This window comes from Carcharhinus amblyrhynchos, chromosome 3, assembly GCF_965287045.1.
Source record: "Carcharhinus amblyrhynchos chromosome 3, sCarAmb.v2.hapA, whole genome shotgun sequence".
Taxonomy (NCBI): domain Eukaryota; kingdom Metazoa; phylum Chordata; class Chondrichthyes; order Carcharhiniformes; family Carcharhinidae; genus Carcharhinus; species Carcharhinus amblyrhynchos.
In genome coordinates, this window is record NC_137326.1 from 4,940,890 (window position 1) to 4,955,439 (window position 14,550).

Genomic DNA, 14,550 nt, shown 5'->3' on the forward strand with positions numbered 1-14,550 from the left:
CCTTGCTTTGCAAGTTTTAGCGTTGATGTTGGGCGTCCAGTATAGTGTGACAGCTGGTGTGCAAAGCGTTTGCACTGCGTGTACATCAGCGACCAGTAAAAGCATCCAGCCTTACGAATACAGATTTGTAACCAGATTCAGTGTTTCGGGTTGCGGCCGTCACTGCTCACAGGCATGCAGTCACTTGCATTTCACCATAACTCATGCTGCACACATTTCCATCTCCAAACACCATTCTAATCTGTATGAACCATATCTGGAACAGCACTGCTGTCTAGGTTTCAACATCCAACTGAGTGCATGCAACATATCTTTTCAATTTCACCTATGCGTTCTTTGGGTGTCTAACTTCTCCATTTCAAATTGTCGTGGCCATTTCTAGAATGGAAATTGCCAATGAAAATTTTGTGCTGTGGCTCTGCTCTGCAATTGGTGGTGGACTGTAGCACCACAACTTTGCATTTCTGGGCTCCTCTAAAGAAACGAATAATTCTGATGAGCTTTACTTTATTGCTGTCCAAGATGCAATTTTTGGCAAATTAAAATATAAATGTTTTTAAAGAACACATTGTGCAGCTTTAAAATAGGGACAGAATCATGTCTGCACATCATGCGCCATAGAGTCATAGAGGTTTATGGCATGGAAAAAAGCCTGTCGGCCCAACCTGTCCATGCTGCCCTTTTTTTTTAAAATCGCTAAGCTAGTCGTGGTTGCCCTCATTTGGCCCATATCCCTCTGTAACCATCTTACCAACTGTCTTCACCCTCATCCTTTATCTGAAGACCACTCTTGGTTTTCCCTCAAAGTCACGAGCAATTGACTGTTGAGAGTCAGGACTCGTTCAGCATGGACGGTGTTCAAAGGGCAGATAATTAGTCTGGGAATTCTTCTGTTACCTCGCCACTATCGCCCAAAGGGAAAATAGTACGTGTCAAGATGCACTTTTAAATAAAAGTGTATTGTTCCTTTCTCCATATCTTTGTTTTGTATCAACATTGAACATTGCAATTTGCTGTGTCAACATTTTCCCATTCAATGTTATTATGGCAACTGCCACAATTTAGTTAGGAGACTCTGCTCGCTGGATAGTTGCATGGGACAAGTTTCCAAAACCTGTCACTCATCATTTTGTGTATCTAAATAAAAAATTTCTATCGTGACTGACCATTGATGATGCCATGAGCAATGTACTCGTATCGAAATTTTTAAATCTTGCATTTACATGCTACTCAAACTTTAATATAATTTGTGTTGTTTTATTAAAAGTTAAGAGCACCGTGAGCAATTGAACTTGTTAGTGGTTGATTTGATTTGATTTCGTTTTGTCGCATGTATTAACATACAGTGAAAAGTATTGTTCATAAAAGCATACCATTCATGGAGAAGAGAAGAAAAGAATGCAGAATGTGGTGTAACAGGCTTAGCTAGGGTGTAGAGAAAGAATAAAGCTTGTTAGGTAGTTTAAAAGAGTTAACGTTTTAGAAGTGTAGAATTGGAAGGTGTGCTGGGCACAGCTTGCAGGAAGTCACCTTGCTCCAGTGCCATCAGCCCGTCAGTGCGATGTGAATTGACTGTTGCAGTTCTTCTGATGCAATGACCAACTTTTCATGGGCTGCATAACCTGGGATTGACACTCAGGTCTGCTACACTGGCGGAAAATGATTCTTTAATATCTCCCCCAACACTTTGTAACCCTTCCCTGGATCTTAGTAGCTCTTTCCCTCCTTTCCTGATCATTTAGGCAGTGCTTTCAGACACTCCCAATCTCTAGTAGTTTCTGCACAGCATCCTGCCCCAAGCACTAAGACATTCTTCTGTATGAAAGGGACATGCATTATTTATACAGAGCCTCATCGTGTCTCTTAAGCACCTCAAAGTGCTTCATTTGCCATGAATTGCAAATGCAGCAAGATCTCATAATTAGCATTGCTTTGTTTTCCTCGTGATGTTTTGAGGGAAACATGTCAGCTGGGACTCGAGAATTCACTTCGCTTCAGACGGAGTCATCCGTTCTTCAGAGCATAGAATCCCTACAGTGAAGAAGAGGCCATTCAGCCCATATCTTACTTCAGGGACAGTCAGAATAGGTCAAAGGTTGGCACCTCTGGTGATGTAGCTCACTGTTTTCATTGGAGTGTGCCCCTAATTTATGTGCTCCTGGCATGGGTAGTTTCAACCTAGAGCCATTGAGGTTTACAGCATGGAAACAGGCCCTCCGGCCCAACTTGTCCCTGCCACGTTTTGTTTTAAAACCACTAAGCTAGTCACCTGGATGAAATTTGAACTCAAAGCCATCAGACTGCCCATAGCACATTGTCAATTCAGACCACCCTTGCTCTCCCCAGTTTAGAGTACCACAGTGACGACCAGTTTGGAGGTAATTTTGGACAATTCTGTTGTCCAAATCAGAGCTCATCTTGTTCTCATCCTTTTGATTCTGAGACAAGAGTGTGATTAAATGAGCCAAGCTGCTGTAGGGGTGCTTTCACAAATTCAATTTTGATTAAACGTTGGGCAATACATTTATCAGAGAAAAGGTTGGCTGAAAGAAAAACCCAAGGTCTGTTTATTTTGATAAAAGTTTTAGATTGACCGTAGCAATCAAACTCTATCAATGAGCCTGCAACTGAGACCCAGTCATGAGATGTCGAAAATCTCCAATGTGGTGAGCTTTGGGAACAATAGGTGCAAAGTTCCCTGTTTTTCCCAAGGATGCCTCACTTATCATGTGCTCGTGATTTAACTTGCATGCCGTATGTACTCAAATACTGGGTGGAGCTACAGTACTCTCTTTAAGCTCTCTGTTGCATTCATCTTGGATGCCATCTTTGCTGCTGTTGGTGTCTTAATCATAGAATCCCTACAGTGCAGAAGGAGATCATTTAGTCCATCAAGTCTGTGACTACAATCCCAATTGTCCTATTCCTGTAACCTCACATATTTACCCTGCTAATCCCCCTGACTCTAGGGTCAATTTAGTATGGCCAATCAAACTAACCCGCACAACTTTGTATAGCTTGGGCCTAATTGAATATAAACATCCTTTCATAATCAGCTAATGAATGTTTACTCCTATGCTTTTCACTGCTGTTGGAGAGAACACCCCAATAGGTCAGAGAAATTTTAAATAATTAGGGATCTAAGACACTAATCAAAACACTGACATTAAGTGAAATGGCCTCAGATCAGACTAACAGTTTAACAGGGAACCTGCCCGCATAAAGGCACAGAAGAATGAGATTTGAAGAAGTGTCTTGGTATTTTAAATGTATTAGCTGTATTTTATAAAAGCAGTTGTGCACTTTGGCCAAGAGCAGGCTGCTGTGAGGGATGATGGGATGAAGCCCGAGCAGACAGAACCACATTCTTTGGAAACAATGAAACCTCAATGTGCGAATTCTTATCAGGTGAAAGTTGCTAGCCGTGAGGTTCTCAGGGCTACTTGTGAATAGACTTTTCCACACTATCTAGATAAGACAGGTCCCTTCTCAGACGTGAGAATGTACATCTGTCTCGTTTGTCCAGTAACGTAGCAGAAGTTGGGGGGAACCTTAACTTTTGTAGCTAAGCTCAGGGGTTATTGGGTAACAGAGAGAGAAGCATCAGCAATAGAGGGAGGAAGCATCCAGATTCTATGGATAATGGAATCACATAATGTCAGAGGCAGAATGCATTTGGCGAAAGTATGTGACAAGTGTTATTAGTGTTTGATTTTGATCACAACTAATGAAAGGCAGGAGAATTTGACATGAAAAATGTATCGATCCATACATTGTAACCTCAGAGTGATATTGGAATGTTCAAAGCCACTTTTTGTCATGAGGCAATCATTCTCCTTTCGGTTGTCGGTTTAAACTGGGACTCTGGCTTTTGTGAGTCTTTACATTGGCTGAAGTTTTTGTGATACCTAGTCTCCACAGAACTCTGCAACAACTGCTTTGGGTGCTCACAAACTCTGGGAAATCATGTCACGTGTCGGATACCCTAGAATGTTCCTCAGCTCAAATACTTGTGGAGAGCATATCTTCTTATGGGGTAAGGTTCCCAGGCGCCACCAGGTTTGTGACCCTTTCTCTCCCTATCCCCGGCCTACACCACCCCAGATCAGGGCTAAGTGGGCCATTGCTTTCCTCTCTGGATATGCTAACAATTAGAAATGGCAAATTGAACAGTACAATCTTCTGATATGCATGATTCACCAATTCCACTAAATGCCTTGACCCACAAGACCAAACATTTGAATTGGAGGGCCACGATTCTTGTTTGTTTGTGTGTGTGTGTGTTCCCATTTTGTTTTCACAGGAGTCCTTGAACTGTGTCTGAAAGATGATGGAATTTTGTTTTGTTGACTACTATATTGAAGGGGACGGTACAATAGTTTTGCCTCTCAATTACCAATCACTTACTGTTTACCCGGCTGCTTACCTACGTAAGCGATTGGAAGTCATGCCAATGTGATTCATTTATATCAGCGGTTGCAACACGAGCAATGACTGAGGGGACACAGTACCTGGAAATAAATTTTATTTATATTTACAGAAAAGGAGATGGATTAAGTCAGCACTTTGTCCTTATTCTTTAGGATATGGGTGTGGCTGGCAAGGCCATCTAGTTGCCCCTGAGAAAATGGTGGTGTGCCACTTTCTTGAATGGCTATAGTCTGCATAGTGAAGTTGCTCCCACACCTCACAGCCGGAAATTATTTTCAGTATTGTTAATCTCCTATCAGCAAATTTGACAACTGCAGCAGCACGACTTCTAAAACAATAAATGAATGTGTCTTTTATAAGACATGGAGAGAACATTGAATTGTACCACTGGGCCTTCTTGCAGCCACCTGACCAGATTGACAATCTCAGACTTAATGTGACTCTCCCAACAGAGCAACGCTTCCTCAGTGTTGTCTTAACTTAGATTAGATGCTCAAGTCTCAAGAATGAGGTTTAAACCCACTTTATGCCGTTAGAATGTATAATCCGAGGGGAAAAGAAAATAAGCTTGCTGCACCTTGCATTGAGGCAATTTACAAATGTTAATTTTTATCCTGTGATAACCGTACGCTGGAAGGAATGCTAATTTTCTTCATCCTTGCTCGCTTGAAGTGAGCGTGGAGATCTTCTTAAATGTTTTATGTAACATGTACCATGCAGGAACAGACCATTTGTTCCAGCAGATCTATATCAGTGTTTATGTTCAACACATACCTGCTTCATCTCAGCCTTTCAGTCTGTCCTTACATCTCTGTCTCCCTCATTAGCTTTTAGTGCACTTTGCTATTCATCTCAACTACTCCATGTGGTAGGAAATTCCAAATTACAACCACTCTCTGGGCAAACAAGATTTGACCCTCGTTCCGGTTTCCCCTTAAATGGAACCCCATGTCTCTCTGATAACCCGATCAAACCCTTTCATGATCTTGATCAGTCTTGTATAAGAGCAAACTACTGGGGATATTGGAATCTGAAACAAAACTAGAAAACACTGGAAAATCTCAGCAGGTTTGACAGCATCTGTGGAGAGAGAATAGAGTGAACGTTTTGAGTCTGGATGATACTTCGTCTGAGCTCTGAAGAAGGTCATCGACAACACACTGAATACTCTGACAAAGGGTCATCCAGACTCAAAGCTTTGTTCTCTCTCAATAAATGCTGCTGAGATTTTCCAGCGTTTTCTGTTTTTGAACCCAAAAGTCTTCTCTGCTTCTTTATCTAAGAAAAATTAAATGACTAAAATTGTTGATATTTCATATCTGCAGTATAATCCAGCACCTTTTCTTCCAACCCCTGTCCTTTTTAAGGAAGTTTTCAGTAGGGGGAAATGAAGGTGTAGAATGAACTCTGGTCACCTTCTCAGTTCCTCCGTTCCTGTCGATTTATAAAATTTGGCTTCCTGGTCCATCTCCTCCTGCAGCTGTTATGTGAATCTGAATGCTTTGGCTAACTCGAGTCTTTTGTCTGTCAGGGAGTGGTTCTTGTTGTGTTTACAAGAATTGGCTTCCTCCTTCACGGATGCCAGCCATTGTGAAATCAATCTTTGGTACACCCTGTGTGTTATTTTCCCCTTTTCCTATGAATTACAGTGGGACCGTTAGATACCATGAAGAAATGAACGTTAACATTGTCTACATAGAAAGAAAGACAAAACTTGTCCCTAAAGAGTATCCTCTTGTTCCTCGGTAACATCCAAAAAAGGGCTATTCGTACGTTAACAAGGTCAGTGGTTATTGTGAAGCAAAACAGCAACCATTTTATGTACTGCAAGAACGCACAAATAGCAATAAGAAAAATGATTGACTAGCATGCCATTGGTTTAGGGAGGAATGTTGGCCAAAGTCCCATGGGACCTTATCATTTATTTGCATCTGGTGCAGATTGGGGAGATGGTGGGCTACTGGGCGGGTTATGTTATGAGGAAAGGTTGGATGGGCTAGGCTGGTATCCGCTGGAGTTAGGAAGAGTAAGCGTTGGCTTGGATGAAACACATAAGATCCTGGGGGACCTTGATAGGGTGGGTGTGAAAAGGATGTTTCTTTTTGTGGGAGAATCAAGAACTAGGGGTCACTGTTTTCAAAATAAGAGGTCACCCACTTAAGAACAATTTCACAGTATCTTATTGAATCTTAAACACCTCAATCAAACCACAATATTTCACGTTGCGAGTCATGAGCCTTTAGAATGCTTCCTTGAAAGGTAGTTGTAATGATTTTAATCAGGCCATTGAGGTGAGCCTGTTAGAATATTAATTCCTGATTAAGGGCCAAATTGATGGGCCAATCAGGGAGCCTCTTGCTTTGTACTTAACCAAGAGTGTCAGTTCCTCTGGGACTCCGAGTGTAGACCTCTAACTAAAAGCACTCTCTATGCTGTTGTCAGACTTGTAAATAAAGGGATTTTGGTGAAGGGACTTCTGCCCCTGAGAACTTATTACAATAGTCGATTGCACTTCATAAAAAAAATCTTGTTTGCTAATGTCCTTCAGGGTAGGAATTCTGCCACACCCAAGTCTGGCCTACATGTGACTCTAAACCCAGAGCAACGTGGTTGATTCTTAACTATCCTCTGAAATGGCCCATCAAGCCACTCCGTTCAAGGGATGAGCAACAAATGCTGGTTTTTGCCAGTGACACCCACATCTCAGGAAAGAATAAATATAAAGAACAAGACAAATTGTAATGACTTCAACGAGGTGCATGAAGTTCGCCTCTTGGATTATGACCTCCCTGATTGGGCGGGCAGGCAATTTTGACCTCAATCAGGGAGCCTCACCTCTATTAACAATGGTCAGGTCTTCCGGCACTCCAGATTCTAACTGTGTACCAGGAGTGCTTATGCAGTATACTAGTTTTACCTTTAACATCCAAATGTGCAGCTTCCTGATCATCAACGTCACTAACTTTATCTCTTGAGCCCTCTACAAGATACAGGTTTTTTTCCCCCCATTTTTGGCCCTCAAATTTCTTTGGTTTCGAGCTCTGATCATTGCAGCCTTTAAAAGCATTGCTAGCATTGCATGTAAAGCATCCTCATAATCGGGCAACTTTTTTTGAGAAATACAGTAAGGTAGAGCGATGCAGTAAGAGCTTCAGTTTCTGTTGTGTTGCATTCGCATCATGTGTTAGCGTTTCTGGGTCATGCATCAATTTGAGAGACTCGAGAGCTTTCTAGAACTTTCAAATAAAGGAACACCAGCCTCTTTAAAGTTTTTTTTAAAAGTTTATTTATCAGTCACAACTAGGCTTCCATTAACACTGCAATGAAGTGACTGTGAAAATCCTCCTAGTCGCCGCACCTCGGCACCTGTTCATGTACACTGAGGGAGAATTTAGCACATCTAACCAGTACATTATTCGGATTGTGGGAGGAAACCCATGCAGACCCGGGGAGAAGGTGCAAACACCACACAAACAGTGACCCAAACTGGGAATCGAATTCGGGCCCCTGGCGCTGTGAGGCAGCAGTGCTAACCACTGCGCTCTGAGCTATTTCACAAAACAAGCATGAACATCTCATCTGCGATGTGATGCCTCCTTTACTACCAAAGTGTGAATTTTTTTTTTAATCCATGGCTTCTGATAGGAGGTGATCAGATGGTTACTGGGACAAGCTAATGCCAGCTGGACTGTCAACCTGGAGTATACTGGAACAGATTAAACGTGACATCTGCAAAAATAAACTGCTCAGTCGTCTGTTTCGATTTCCAAATGATCCTTTCAAACCTGAGCTACTCCTTCCCGGTGTCAAACCATAGTCAATGATATCCAGGAACCTCGCATGATCCTGGGCTTGATTTATGTGAGGTTACATTAACTTGGATGTATCCCTTGATCTTGGAAGATTGAGGGTGATTTGATTGAGGTGTTTAAGATTTGACAGATGTTGTGAAATTATTCTGTTTGGCCATTTAGGAGTGAAATGGGTGAACACTTTTCATGCAAGTAAGAGGGGCAATCTGGATCTACAACCCTCAAATGATATGGGTGCTGGGGAGTCAGTTGAACTGAGATGGATTATGTTTATTAGGTAAGGCTAAAGGGGCGGCACAGTGGTTAGCACTGCTGCCTCACAGTGCCAGGGACCCGAGTTCAATTCCGGCCTCTGATCACTGTCTGTGTGGAGTTCTCCCCGTGTCTGCGTGGGTGTTTCCTCCCAGTGTTCTGGTTTCCTCCCGCAGCCCAAAGATGTGCGGGTTATGTTGATTGGCTGTGCTAAATTGACCCTAGTGTCAGGGGGTTGCGGGAAAAGTGGGATTGTCATCAGTGCCGACTCGATGGGCCAAATGGCCTCCTTCTGCACTATTTGGATTCTATGAATGAATATCCATCGAACGTTGTCTTGTTGAAATAGGCTCGGGGCTGAATCGCCACTCCTGTCTGAAGCATATTTTCAATTTCTTGAATTTAATAAATCGAATCTTGTAGCACAAAAAGAAGGTTAAAAGGGCATATCGTGTGTTATTTTATGTCTGGTTAGCTGGCTATGAGTGTCAGCCCCAAAAGGTCTCGATTTGCTTTGTGCTGAATTTGCTGTTTAATAAATCAGCATTCTGCTGCCAGTGCGTTCCTGCAGTCTGGCCTGCCACTTAAACGGCTGATGGGCAGTCGTGACCTGGAGATGGTTCAAACACTTCATTGCGTAATTAATTGAGTCTTTGGCATTTGGCCCGGTTTCTGGTGGGTGGAAAGTTGAAGCTGGAGAGAGGAAGCTATGCTGTCTGCCGAACTGTATGGATTGAAACCAGATCGCAGCTGAGTCTGGACGTAGTGTATGTCCCAATTGTATTTACTTTGCTTTTGTTTTGTAGAGTTGTGTTTTGCGCTCGCCCGCTCTCTCTCTCTCTCTCTGCCTCTGAAGCTGCTAACTCCAAACTCAGAAACAATTCCACAGAAACTGGGCGGCAGCAACAACAACTTGCATTTACGTAGCACCTTGAGCGTGGTAAAACAGCTCCAGTCGCTTCATGGGAACGTTATCAGACTTGTGACTGATCCATGAAAAGAGGTATTTGATAGGTGACCAAAAGCTTGGACCAAGAGGCAGGCTTTAAGGAATGTTTAATAGGAGGAGAGAGAGAAACCAAGATCTTGTGGAAGGAATTGCCAGATATTGGGGCTTAGACAATGCAACGAATGGCTGTCAGTTGTGGAGTGAAGAAAATTGGGAATATTTTAACCCAGGATGTTGATTGTGGGGATTGAGCGATGGTAATGCCTTTGAATGTCAAGGGGAGATGGTTAGATCCTCTTTGTTGGAGATGGTCATTAGCTAGCAGTGCATGGCGTGAATGTTACTTGCCACTTGTATGCCCAAGCCTGGATATTGTCCAGGTTTTGCTGCATTTGGGATATGGACTGCTTTAATATCTGAGGGTTGCTGGATCAGGAGCCAATGCAGGACTGCGATTACAGGAATGACAGAGTTGGAACATTTCCCCAGCACCCCTCAAATTATTTCTTAGTGAGCTTTTGCAGTCTTCATCAGTCTTAATCACAGGCCTCCTTCATAGACATGTGCGTTTTCCACAGGAGAATCCTTGAATGTGTCAGCACTGGGATGCCTTTGTGTTCCCCAGGTGAGCACTGAAAACACTTATTGTTATCTCAGCCCAGATCAGGGACTAAAGGCAAGACTCTGGTGAACTACATTCCAATGAAGTTGATTACTTAGATTGATAAGGTAATATAGTTTAGATCACAATATAGCTCATTAGAGTTTAGAAGGTTGAGGGGAGATCTTATAGAGACATATAAGATAATAAAGGGGCTAGACAGGGTAGAATTAGAGAGGTTATTTCCACAAAGAATGGAAACAAGAACTAGGGGGCACACCACCAAAATGTGGGGGAGTCATCTTAGAACAGAATTGAGGAGGAACAACTTCTTCCAGAGGGTAGTGAATCTTTGGAATTCACTGCCCATTGCAGCAGTAGAGGCGACCTCGTTAAATGTGTTGAAGTCACAGATTTTTAACTAATAAGGGAATTAAGGGTTATGGGGAGCAGACGGATAACTGGAATGAACCACAATCAGATCAGCCATGATCTTATTGAATGGTGGAGCAGGCTCGAGGGGCTGGATGGCCTACTCCTGCTCCTATTTCTTATAGCTCAGAAATAGGCCATTTGGCTCATCATATTTGTAAAAAGTCTGACAACACCAGGTTTTAGTCCAACCTATTTATTTGATAGTATACTCACAAGCTTTCGGGGTTAGCCCCTTCGTCAGGTGAATGGAGAGTTCTGGCCTCAGACAGAGCATATAAAGCACAGACACTCTGTCTGAGGCCAGAACTCTCCATTCACCTGACGAAGGGGCTAACCCCGAAAGCTTGTGAGTATATTATCACATAAATAGGTTGGACTAAAACCTGGTGTTGTCAGACTTTTTACTGTGTTTACGCCAGTCCAATGCCGGCATACCCACATCATCATATTTGTGCCAGCTCTTTCAAAGTGTGACAGTTAGACTGTGCACCTGCTTTTTGTCCCCCATATCTCTACAATATTTTCCCCTTCAAGAACTTTCCATCCAATTCCATTCTGAAAGCTGTGATTGAACGAGTGCCTACTACCCCATTAGACAATGCCTTGCAAGCCTTAACTACTCATTGTGTAGAGATGTTTCTGAACCATTGGAAATTCCTTCTCTTTATTTAGTCTTATCTAAACCCTTTATGAAATCTCCTCTGAGTCTTTGCTGCTTTGAGGAGAACAATCCTAGTTTATCCGTGTTACCATAATCCCTTATCCCTGGAACTGTTTTGGCAAATCTCTTCTGTACTCCCTCTAAAGCCTTTGGATCCTTCAGGAAGTGTGGTTCTCAGACTCGGATACAATACCCCAGCTTGGAGCAAACTGATGCTTTATATAGCATCATTTCCTGTCTTTTGTACTCCATACAGGAGCCACGGCTATCATATGGTTTATTGTCTGCCGTTTTCACAGATTTATGCACCAAAGGTCCCAGGTCCCTGTTTATGCGCACCTTTTAAAGTTGTTCCATTTAGTTTACATCATCTCTCCCTGTTCTTCCTAGAAAAATTGCCTCGAGCTCCACTGCACTGGATTTCAATTTCTCAAGTGTTTGCCTGTCGCTCTCTTCTTGATGTCTGCTGCCATTATTAACAGCACTTCCTAGCTCTGCTCTATTCTCTACGCTTTGAAAAGGGTTATTTTTTACCAAAGAGAGACTTTGACCGGGGTGACCTGCTAATTGTTTTGAAAAACCTGTTTCCCCTTTTTGTTTATGACAGGATCAAGTCGCAATGAAGGGGTCTGTTGCATCTGTGGTACGATTTGCAGACTACAGTAACTCGAGCACGACTGTGCATGAGAATTCGACTATGTCTATGGGCACCAGCACTACAGCCCCGGTGCCATGGTGGACCACCACAACTGCTGGCACAGCAACCAACATTACCCAACCACACCAATGCCTCTTAGTGCTGTATGAAGACATCGGTGAATCACGGTAAAGTGTTTATCCTTTTTGTTGCCGGTCTTCCCTTGTTTTACTGTCGACTGGGCAGTGGCTCAGGATGGAGAGGCCATGGCATGGTGGTAATGTCACTGGGCTTGAAATTCAAAGGCTCAGGTTAATGTTCTGGGGACAAGGTTTCCAATCCCACCATGGCAGCTGCTGCAAAGTCAGTCTCGGTAATAGTGACAATGAAACTATCATTAATTGTTGTTTAAAAACTCATCTAGTTCGCTAATGTCCTTTAGGGAAGGAAATCTGCCATCCTTACCCGGTCTGGCCTACGTGTGACTCTATAAAGAGATTTACAGCATGGAAACAGGCCCTTTGGCCAAACTTGTCCATTATGCTCAATTTTACCATAAGCTAGTTCTAATTGCCTGCGTTTGGCCCAAATCCCCCTATACCCATCTTACCCATGTAACTGTCTAAATGCTTTTTAAAAGACAACATTGTATCCGCCTCTACTGCTACCTCTGACAGCTTGTTCCAGACACTCACCACCCTGTGTGTGGAAAAAATTGCCCCTCTGGACCTTTTGTGTCTCTCCCCTCTCACCTTAAACCTACACCCTCTCATTTTAGACTCCTCTACCTTTGGGAAATGATGTTGACTATCTTATGTATGCCCCTCATTATTTTCCAGACCCCTTTTAAGATCACCCCTAAGCCTCCTATGCTCCAGGGAAAAAGTCCCAGTCTATCCAGCCTCTCCTTATAACTCGAACATCAAGTCCTGGTAGCATCCTAGTAAATCTTTTCTGCACTCTTTCTAGTTTGATAAATATCCATTCTGTAATAAGTGACCAGGACTGTATTTGGTATTCCAAGTGTGGCCCTATTAATGTCTTGTACAACTTCAAGATGTCCCAATGCCTGTAACCAATGTTCTGATCAATGAAACCAAGCATACTGAATGCCTTCTTCACCACCCTGTCCACCTTTGACTCCACTTTCAAGGAGCTATGAACATGTACCCCTAGATCTTTGTTCTATTACTCTCCCCCTAATGCCCTACCATTAACTGAGTAGATCCTGCCCCAATTTGACCTACCAAAATGCATCACTTTGTATTTATCTAAGTTAAACTCCATCTGCCATTCATTGGCCTACTTGCCCAATTGATCAAAATCCCGTTGCAACCCTTCTTCACTGTCCATTATGCCACCAATCTTGGTATCATCTGCAAACCTACTAACCACACCTCCTAAATTCGCATCCAAATCATTAATAAAAATGACAAATAACAATGGACCCAGTACTGATCCCTGAGGCACACCGCTGATCACAGGCCTCCAGTTTGAAAAACAATCCTGTACAATCACTATGTCTTTGGTTGTCATGCCAATTTTGTATCCAATTTTGTAGTACCCAGGCTTTTCCCTGCAGCCCTTCTTAAACAAAGGCATAATATTTGCTACTTTCCAATCTTCAGGCACCTCACCTGTGGCTGTTGATGATTCAATTATCTCTGTTAGGGGGATGCACACTTTCCTCCCTAGCTTCCCACAATGTCCTGGGATACATTTTATCAGGTCCTGGGGATTTATCCACCTTGATGTGCTTTTAAGACTTGACCATGATGTGACTCCAGACTCTTAAGTGGCTGAGTAAGCCACTCAGTTCAAGCGCAGTTTTGGATGGGCAATAAATCTGGCCAAGCCAGTGACACCCATGTCCCATGAACGAATTTAAAAAAAAAAGCCACATATAGCCAATTACCACATTCTCAGCAAAGTTAGTTTAAGGAAGGGCAGCAGGGTGATTAGCACTGCTGCTTCACAGTGCCAGGGACCTGGGTTCAATTCTGACCTCGGGTGACTGTCTTTGTGGAGTTTGCAAGCTCTCTCTGCGTCTGCATGGGTTTCCTTCGTGTGCTCTGATTTCCTCCCACAGTCCAAAAGTGCGCAGGTTAGATGGATTGGCCATGCTAGACTGCCCCTTAAGGGGATTAGCAGGGTTAATACGTGGGGTTATGTAGATAGGGCCTGGGTGGGATCGTTGTTGATGCAGACTCGATGGTGGAATGGCCTCTTTCTGCACTGTAGGGATTCCATGAATGTATCGCAATTTGATTGAGTGAGCTAGGTTTCCAAACCAAGCAGTTTCATTATTCTGTGACTTTGAAAGTTAATGTCCATGGAGATATTGTGTTACTATTTCCCTTTCATGTAGACAATAGCAACTGTAATTTTTTTTGAAGAGTTGAACTTTGCAGGAGTAAGGGAAAATCTTACTCAGTGCAAGGAAGCAGAGACCTGTGTTGCTGTTGGATATTTATTGTATGTTCTACGAGCAGTGCATTACTAAGGAGATTCCTAGGTGGTTGGTAAAAAAGAAACTAAAGAGATGAGGGGTTAAAGGATTGAGAGATTCAGAGCGAGTACTTGAGCATGGGGAACATCCAGAGTGTTGTACACCTAAAAAAGAAAGACAATCGTGGAACTGTGAACTGAATGATAGTTAATGGCTTAACCACCGAACAAGCTGACACTGCTATGTTTTGGAAACTTTGTACCGTCTGACCCTGGACTAATAGTGGAGAGAAGCCCAAATGTGTTCTGTGCTTGAGTGACTGA

At 42.9% G+C, this 14,550-nt stretch overlaps 1 protein-coding gene across 5 annotated transcripts in view; it reads left to right on the plus strand.

Moving 5' to 3' along the window:
• tpra1 (transmembrane protein, adipocyte asscociated 1) overlaps positions 1-14,550 on the plus strand; it is an 80,639-nt gene that overhangs the window by 33,058 nt on the left and 33,031 nt on the right. For 4 of the 5 annotated variants that reach the window (XM_080218651.1, XM_080218648.1, XM_080218647.1 and 1 more), the window contains exon 2: positions 11,749-11,966. In XM_080218651.1, the coding sequence (XP_080074777.1) occupies positions 11,761-11,966 (206 nt within the window). In that variant the 5' untranslated portion in view covers positions 11,749-11,760. Of the gene's footprint in view, positions 1-9,220; positions 9,263-11,748; positions 11,967-14,550 lie in introns of those variants that run through there. The other variant, XM_080218650.1, reaches the window with a different exon arrangement.